The following is a 9827-nucleotide window of genomic DNA, read 5'->3' as shown; positions in this document are numbered from 1 at the left end:
AACAACAGCTCATCGGTTCTCAGTATGTCGGACGCGTCCGAAAGAATCAGTTCTCAGTTCAGTGTACTGATGCTTCGCTGTATCAGTTCAGTTATTCACGCATGCGCAGTATCAACAGCTCATCGGTTCTCGGACGCGTCCGAAAGAAACAGTTCTCAGTTCCGTGTACTGATGATTCGCTGGATCAGTTCAGTTATTCACGCATGCGCAGTATCAACAGCTCAAGCTCACAGTTCTCCCAGCACAACATGTCTCAGTTCAGTGTACAGGAGTTACATATACTCCGGGATATTAGTTTATTTAGAGTTGGAGGGACTGTCAGGCATGACCGAAAGTGAGTAACATTAGTAACTTGTGGATCAGCGCTGACTCAAGACGTGAAATGTTTAGAACGAATCAGTCCGATTTGGTGAACTGGTTCATCCGGCCATCAAGTCTTTTAGTCCTCTGAGAACTTCAAAGCGGACGCAGATCTGGAATGATTAGTATATAAATTGATTTACGATGCCTACCCAGCTAAGTGTCAAGACAAATACAGTAACAAGCAAAGAGGCATTGACAGAGAGTCAAGAACTGATGATGAAACTAATAATTATTATTAATACTTCAGTAAAGTTCATTAAATCTATTCTGTTGTTAGTGTGGTCTTTAAACTTATGAACTGTGTATGGACTGATTAAGGTTGTACATGAGGAAGCAATTTGACAACAATGCAGTAAATAATTTAGGGGCATCAAAAAGCATGCTCTTTAAGATACCAGCAGACAAGCTAATCCAGCACAAATTAGTGCATAAAAGGTCACCAAAATGAAGTATTGAACCTCATAATTAAATACAAAAGGAGGAGAAAAACTGCAAAAAGGTCCACTTGTTGAAAAAAAGAACTCCACTTCCCTTTCAATAGGCTGGCTACGGACCTGTCCATCCAGGGTTTCCCGCAGCACTTTGCAGTTCGGGCGGCCCGCCTAAGCTGGGAAACCCTACCGCCTTAAGTAGGTTGAAAAAAGAAAAATTCCACTGCACAAAAGGCCGTCAAGTGCATCTCGGAAAATAGCGCGGACGCGCTTCACACGGCGAGCGGGCACGCACCACACGGCCGAAATGAGAGAAAGACGTGGTCCGTCACTGTCTGGAGGATAGCCAGTTGATAAAACGCGTGTCCGTGAGAACTGTAAGTGGACTTATGTTTTGTTTTTATTTAAGCCTGCTATTGTATTAGTCTATAGTTCTTGCAAATTTAAAGTAAGCTAGCTGGTGATTTTGTTGTTTTAGTTCTTCACCTGCTAGCTAGGTTGCACGTGCCTGTTTTTAATAATTGTTACACGTAGTACAGAGCCTGTGGTCTATATCACAAAGAAGCCCCGCCCCTCGCCCAACCCTACCGCCATAACTACCAAATTTTCTGCGGGAAAACATGCCATCTATAAAAAAACAAGCATGTCTTTGAATGTCATTTGACTGATTTGTGTGTACTAACTTTGTAAGTGTGAGCACTAGTCAGAATTTTCCAAATGTAAACATTACAATCTTGAGTTAGAAATGTTTCATTTGTGACAGTCAATACTCAATTGCTTCAGTTTGCAAAGAATAAGCAAACTAGCAAATTAAATTATGAACTACTGTATATGATTTAACTAAAATTAATTTTGATAGACTTTGATAACACTGAAAGCACTGCTGCAGGCAGGGCGCGGTTCTAGACAGGCGCATATGGGGGGGCAGTCAGAAATGTGAACCGGGCATCATATGTACACATCATGTTCGAGCACTGTTTTTTTCCTGTGCTTATAGTAATAGTATTGCTTATAGCTTATAGTAACAGTATTGTCATTGCTGAATTGTGTTGTTAGCTGCATCCAAAGCCTGGAGAAGTGGATTGCACTTTGTCAGGCCTCTACCTTCAGACCTGTCCAACTTGGGTGTCCCACTTGAAGACTAAGCTCCTGCTGGTATAGCTCTTAAGGTCACTGAGGCACGCAAAGCCCCTGACCACAATAAGGTGGCAATCCCTCAGGGGGGAAACTGAAAAATAAAAATGTAATAAATAAAACAAAATAAAATAAAATATCCTTAATCCAGATTTGGGGGTTTCCTCAAACGGTCATTTGTCTTCAGTCTGTCAAATTCAGCGGACGTGGACTCATCGCTGTGCTTGTTGTAACTGAAAAAATGCTGCAGCTTCTTCAAAGTCTTTCCACTCCGTGACCGTGCTGAAATCCGACACGACACTATGTTAGGCTACGTCTGGACTCATTTGCATACGGACGGTGATTGGATGTTTACCGAGGGCTCAGGGGAGGAGTGTGTGTGTGTGTGTGTGTGTGTGTGTGTGTGTGTGTGTACGGAGCCCACCTGGTCACCCCTTGGAGAAAAGAAAACAAGACCCGCAAATCCGTGATCACGGTTTTATAATTCGTCCCCTCAGTTTATAAACCGTACTCACGGATTATTAAACTGCTCCCTCAGTTTAGAAGTCGTACTCACGGATTAATAAACCGTACGCACGAGTTAACAATCCGTACTTTCAGATTTGTAAACCGTACACTCAGTTTTTGTAATCCGTACTCACAAATTCATAAACCGTGCGCACGCTTTCGCAATCCGTACCCACGGTTTTGCAAACTGTACTCACGGATTTGTAGCCCCTCCCTCATTTCAGACATCTGTAGACCACAAGCACGACAACAGCTCCAAACGCAATGTGTTTAAGCTTCATTTTTTTTAAAATGGAGAATTTCTTAATTTTCTAAAATATGATGGAGAGTTGGATGACCTTACTGTGTCAACTTTTCAAGAGGAGAAGGTAAAAACCAATACAATACGAATAATGCACAGATTCTTTGGCTTAATACAATTCAATTACTTCAATTAATTCAATTACTTAAATATTATTTCTTAAAATGTCTTCTTTTGTGTTCCACAGAAGAAAGTCAATTACAGGTTTTAAACAACATGAGGGTCATTAACCCTTTAAAACATATATAAAGCTTTTGCTGGCTGATTATCTTGCAAAAATAAAAAATTAAGTTATTTTTCCTCTTTCTTTTAGATTGACTGCAATGCAGTCAATAGTATGTCAGATGAACAGCTTTTGACATATGTCCCCAGATTTGGAGACCAGATAGCAAAACGACAGTACTGCAGAAGAGAAGTAGCTGCATTAGAAGGAAATAGCACTACATTTTCTAAAGCAACAGAAAACCTCATGTCAAAATTGCAAGAAAAGCGGGCCAGCAAGAGGAAAAATGGTGATAATCGTTCAGAAAAGCTCAGTGGAAAATCAAATGCCCAAAAAACAAAGCAAAGTTACCAAATGGGACTGTTTGAAGAGATTAGTGGCTTCTTTGTCCACATCAAAGAAAAGCGTGGTGGTGGAACCAGACATTTAAAAGCTTTGAAGAGTGCTACCATGGCAGAACTGTTAGAGTGTGGCAAGGAGCTGTTCTTTCCAAATGAGAAAAATAAGCTAGGAGATATAACTGAATTTGAATTGAAATTGAGAGACTTCACAGAAGAAGAACTACATCCACAGACAACATTAGGTGAACAATATGAACTGAGGAAGGTAAAGATGCTGAGACTGTATCTATCTTGCAAGAGGATAGACAACTCCAAGTATAAGCAATAAAACAGTAGATGGACTTGCAGTTGAACAAGGTCCTTCTACCTCTGCTGAGGCATGTGAATGTGAGGAAGAACTTGTCATAACTGAGGACAACAGTTCCATTGTTGATTCACCTTTTTTGTCAGACAACAGTGTAGTGTTGTTAGAACCAGGCACTATGAATGTAATACATAGCTCAATTTCAGTTGATGAAGAAATTCAGTTTGGATATGCAGTTTTAGAAGATGGTATGCTTGATGACACTCTACCAATGGAACCCACTGAAATTGTGCAAGACCAGTCACAAACCACAAAGTTAAGACTTCGCAGGGGAAACATTTTCCAAGATCTTAATGCAGCTTTTACAGATGGCTTAGTATCTGTCAATTATTGTCTTGTAGAAATTGAGATGGTCCTACATAATGGTACCACAGAGAAAGGAGAAGACAATGGTGGAATTTTTAGAGACGCATTGAGTGAGTATTGGGGTACATTTATCATGAAATATACATCAGGAAACACACTAAAAGTACCCATGACAAGGCATGATATGAAAGATGAATGTGAAAATGTAGCTAAAGTGATGGTCCTTGGTTATAACACTTTTCAATACTTTCCCATCGTGCTGGCCAAGCCTTTTCTGTGTTATTGTCTTAGACTTAACATTGATGAGGATGAGCTCTTAACAGCATTTCTGGAGATAGTTTCTCAAGAGGAAAAGCAGCTTGTTGAAGAAGCAATGAGAGACGTTACATCTGTCTCTGAACGAGATGAATGGGTTGAATTCTTGGAAGCTCATGATGTGAAACTTCTTATCATTGAGAAAAATGCCAAGCAGATCTTACTTGATGTGGCACACAAAGAAATTGTGCAAGATCCAGCTTACATAGCAGAATGTTGGAGTCCGGTGTTGAAAAAACTGAAACTACCTCCAGGGGGACTAAATGAATTGATGATGAGCCTTACTCCAACAGCAAGAAAAGTTATAGCCATATTACAACATGAAAAATTTAATAACAGAGAATGCCAGGTCATGGATTATCTAAAGAGGTTCATCAAGCACTGTAGTGATGTTCGGCTCAGGAAATTTCTGCGTTTCTGCACAGGTGTTTTGTTTCTTTCATTATATTTATTAAATATATAGTTTTATATTACATACAACTGTAAAATCTAACTGTAAAAAATATACTTTAATAAACTGTTATGCATTTTTTCTGTTGTGCACTGTTAAATTGTTTGTATACATTTGAAATTGTTAATACATTTTTTCTTGGTATGAGCTGACCTCCTTGTTGCAAGGTTTATTCATGTCCGATTTGTGCAGCCACAAACTTCCTTCACAAGATCTCCCCAGTCCCGTGGATGTGTGTTAGAAGTTCCAAACAATTATACTTCATACCCTGAGCTTGCAAAGGAGTTCATAAACATCCTTGATGCAAACATATGGGTGATGGATATTGTGTAAAGGTAAGGATGCCAATAATATAAAAAAAATAGGTCTGTTATATTCCTTAATTAGACATGCATTTATCTATATCTGTCTATTTGGGACGAATGTGAACGCTGACTCCACCCTACCTCACCTACATCAGTGCCTGCCTTTTGTAACACTCTTGTGGCTGATGAACACAAATATCCATCAGCACACTCCAAAATTATATATACATATACATACACACACACACATATATATATATATATATATATATATATATATATTTGACATCCAGTTACCAGCATGACACTAAACAGGTAGTAGTAACGGCGACTTTTTACTTAAGTACATGTCAGAGCCCATACTTCTTTACTTTAACTTGAGTAAAAGAGTCTATTCACTACTTCTAATTTTACTGGAGTCTTTTAAAAAAATAGTATCTGTAGCCTACTTCTACTTGAGTAAAGGATGTGTGTACTTTTGCCTATCAGGTGGGTTATAAAATAAAAAAGATGGTTATTTGATTTGTTTAATGATTTGAGGAGATATGAATTCTGGTTTTAAAATGAATTTCATAAGTTTTATTTGTTCAAATAGTTTTAAAAAACATGTGGTTGAATTATGACTATACATTTAATGTGAATTTAAATAATTTTTGTTTAAATTAATTTAATTAAAATTAAAGTATTGCACGTCTTACATCATTGTAATTTTGGCACCTATACTTTTTAAAAAGTATTTTAAGGTTAGATGAGTGTTGTTTGTTTGCACAATGATATTTTCTGTGCCACCCCAGAGTAAGTGCTGGCCCCTGCCTGGCCACCCCTATGAAATATCCCTGGCTCCGCCACTGCTCAAGCTCTGACTGCGCGTGCACGCTGCGCGTACCTGTGCTTCTCCGTTCAAATAAAGCAGGCAGCTGATGACGCACTTTTGAAAGACTACAACGCACGCGCATAAAAGCAAAGTAAAAAAAAAATCCGCTCTTGGATCAAACCGATAAATAATTTTCTTTCCCATCGACGACATGTCCTGCAATTCTCATTTTTTATTTTTGAAAGTAAAAATTATACTTAAAGTCTATTTCTATGGAGAGTCGCAAAGGGGCTGCGTGAGATGCTGACTGTCGCTACTCGATCTGTACCAGCAACACGATCGGTTCCGCGCATGTGCGAAATGACGTCACTTCCTGTCATCACCGATGGCAGTTTCGGATATTAACGCTATCCTTACCGTTGTCATAGCACTTTATTTGCAACTCTTATTTGTCTGCCTTTCAATAGTTTACATTTACAAAAACAGGACAAAACTGATTTATTCAACTGATTTATTCATAAATTAATTTGTTCCCTCCCTCACTCACTCACGGAAAATGAAAAAAAATAAAAACTGCCCTCAAAAGGGTCATGTGTGATGAATTCTCTGAGGCAAAGGATGACTTTATGTTTATTTTTCAATGTCAAGAGGACATGGAAACATTTTTGTCCTACTGCATTGATAAAAAAGTCTTAAAGGTCAATGCCATGTTCAGTGAGTGAGTGTGAGGGAGGGAGGGAGGGAGGGAGGGAGGGAACAAATTAATTTATGAATAAATCAGTTGAATAAATCAGTTTAGTCCTGTGTTTTTGTAAATGTAAACACACCTGTATTTCCCAAATTATGTGTAACATATGTAAACTATAGTTTAATTTTACTACATTTTATCATACGTTTTATTTTGTGTCACATATTAACCTTAAAAATTGTATACATTATTTTAGTGATTGCTTAGGACAACAATACCATAAAAACAAGTTAGAGTAAGCAAATTTGCACACAAAACAGACATTAAACGAGCAATACAAATAAAGTGCTATGACAACGGTAAGGATAGCGTTAATTTCCGAAACTGCGGTCGGCGATGACAGGAAGTGACGTCATTTCGCACATGCGCGGAACCGATTGTGTTGCTGTACGGATCGAGTAGCGACACTGACCATCTGCGGATCCGTTTTGTGCGACTACACCGCATCCGATATGCCGACCGGATGTGATGTATTCCAATGTTGTCCAATCAGGTTCGTGTGCGCGAGGTGATAAGAATTATTGAAAAGTATTAATATTAACTTTAGTAATTTTTAAACTTTATCAAAAACAATATTTTTGTTTTAAATACATTGTTATTGATAAAAAAAAGTAATAAATTATTAATATTTATATTGTATTATTTTTAATGTGTCCATGTTTCCTCAAAGATTAGCTGCGGTCTTTCTGGATTTATTGTTGTATCGATTGTTTGTAAAAAGCCGTTTTCCAGTTCAGTGTGTAGATGTCCCTTATTAATTTTGCATGCCATATCTTCTTTAAATGATATCAAATGATTAAACCACCAGTTTTTTATTATGATGATATTAATATTATATATTATTATATAAATTTTATAATTATATATCATATGGCATTACAATCAGATCTAAGGCATATTTTCTTAGTACTGATTGCCTAAACAAAAAGCAAAGTAGCATTACACAAGTTCTAGTAAATGAGTAATCAAAGTAACTTTTATTAAAGAAAAAAAAGTAAAAAAGTAAAGTTATATTTTAGATGCAATGTCACCACCATTCACAATTTATAAAAGAATATCGTATAGTAATGGGTTTTCCGAGACCGCGAGAATTAGCTTCTCTCCCATGTTGACGTCTACACGATCATATTGCACATTCGGTGCGACTGTCACTAGGGGGCAAAATCCGACAGTCGTTTCCGTTTGTCGTGTGCAGTGTGAAGGCCGCTTTAGGGTGGCTGAGCTCACAGACAGGGAGGCTGGAGCCACCCCTGCATGGGAGTAACTGTTGTTCTGGTTCATTCCTCTCAGGACCTGAAGTGAGACTGCTGCTCTCTCTGAAAAGCACAAACTCTTGTGTTGAAAATTAACTATATATTATCCAAAGGACCTGCTGCTAAGAAACTGTGTTCATTCTAATGTTACTGCACAAAATATTGTTTGAACATTCAGTATATACACTGGTTGATCGGCGCTGTTTCTGTTACTGTTTATTGTCTTTTGTGTATTGCATTTTTTGTACTTTTTGTATTGTCTTGTAACTTTATGTTTGCACTGTTTTTTGTCCTGCACTGTTTGCACCAGGTTGCACAGTTGCACTTTATGTGGCTAAGACTACTTACATGTCCTTAGCCCTGTCTTTGTTTTATGTATCACCTTGATCCTGGAGAAACGTTGTCTCATTTCATTCTGTACTGCTACAGCTATATATGGTTGAAATGACAATAAAAGCTTCTTGACTTGACTTGACTTGAACTGCTACCTTACCTACATACACCAGTGAGTCATTGCTTCAGAATGTAAGATAAAATAGCAGTTAAACATCTAGTTAACAACAGTTAAATAACTAAATCACTCAGTGAAACTTGATATGTTTTATTGCTCAGAAATCATAGAACATACAGTAGATCAGATCTTCAGAACAAAAATAATCAAATTAATAATGACCACATTAGAAATATTAAATTGAAGTGCTTTAAAATGCCTTGCTTGTTCATTTGTGTTCTAGTTCACATGCAAGAGAAGAAATTGTGATTACAGTTAAGGTTAAAGAAAGGAAATGAAGCTTGCAAGAAATTACAGATAAATGCACCCGGATTCCACTCATAGATACACATCTAAAAGAGCTCATTCCTAAAAAGGTTTAAGTATCATAAGATAATACATTTAGAATTCTAGGACATCAAGGATTGTCACTAAACAAAGGGTCTGCGACTGCGATTACCATTTAATTAAAGTGACCATTTGGTTGATAACAATTGTAACAATACCAAGCCAAGGTGTACGTGACCATGATTAACATTTAAAGACATCTGGCTAGAACGCAAGGTGAATTCAAGCCATTTGGGAGACTCTCAGTTCTTACACCCAATACACATTCAAAGCGGAACCTCATTTAAATTACAAAAAGGGAAAACAGTATAAAATGCTTGAGCATAATTTGTCCAGGGTTCTTGCTGTCTCCGATGAACCCAAAGTACTGTATTTTGTCACTGCTATACTGGAATAAACTTCTTTTTCTTCATTAAGAAAATTATTGGATTAAAAAGTCCAAAAGTAAAAAGTTGGGTAAAGGTAAGTGTTGTATCTTGTATTCAAGAACAGAAACGTCATTCCGTTTAGAGCTTTGCTTTATATTAGCAACTTAACAGACACGTACAGCTTCATGCTGCTTCCAACATACACTAGTGATGGCCGGTTCGTGAACGAATCGTTCTTTTGAACCGGTTCTTTTTAGTGAACTGGATGAACCAGTTCACCAAATCAAGTGATTCGTTCTAAACAGTTTGCGTCTTGTGTCAGTGCTGATTCACAAGTTACTAAAGTTACTCACTTCCAGGTCATGCCTGACAGCCCCTCCGACTCTAAATAAACTAATATCCCGGAGTATTTGTAACTCCTGTACACTGAACTGAGACATGTTGTGCTGAGAGAACTGTGAGCCCGAGCTGTTGATACTGCGCATGCGTGAATAACTGAACTGATCCAGCGAATCATCACTACAGAACTGATTCTTTCGGACGCGTACGACATACTGAGAACCGATGAGCTGTTGTTACTGCGCATGCGTGAATCACTGAACTGATACAGCAACAAATGTAAATGGTTATGATTTAATGTCTTATCAACGTATGAGTGTTTAACTCAGTTGCTTTAGTTTTTGAAACAACTGATGGAGCGAAAGAAACTTTTTAAAAAGTATGCTTTTTTTTGTAGGTTTTTGGAAGTTGCTGAAGATTAGTTTA

The 9827-nt window shown here is 37.7% G+C and overlaps 1 protein-coding gene across 1 annotated transcript; it reads left to right on the top strand.

Annotated features, from left to right (window-relative positions):
* The first annotated feature begins 1220 nt into the window (after positions 1 to 1220).
* LOC125140577 lies at positions 1221 to 5243 on the top strand. The gene is made up of 2 exons (XM_047809757.1): positions 1221 to 2940; positions 3050 to 5243. Exon 2 carries the CDS (start codon positions 3783 to 3785, stop codon positions 4746 to 4748), a length of 966 nt encoding a protein of 321 aa, XP_047665713.1. The 5' UTR covers positions 1221 to 2940; positions 3050 to 3782; the 3' UTR covers positions 4749 to 5243.
* The last annotated feature ends 4584 nt before the right edge of the window (positions 5244 to 9827 follow it).

Source organism: Tachysurus fulvidraco, unplaced genomic scaffold (assembly GCF_022655615.1).
Source record: "Tachysurus fulvidraco isolate hzauxx_2018 unplaced genomic scaffold, HZAU_PFXX_2.0 HiC_scaffold_27_np12, whole genome shotgun sequence".
Taxonomy (NCBI): Eukaryota; Metazoa; Chordata; class Actinopteri; order Siluriformes; family Bagridae; genus Tachysurus; species Tachysurus fulvidraco.
The sequence above is the reverse complement of the archived record's forward strand: the minus strand, read 5'-3'. Positions and strand labels throughout refer to the sequence as shown.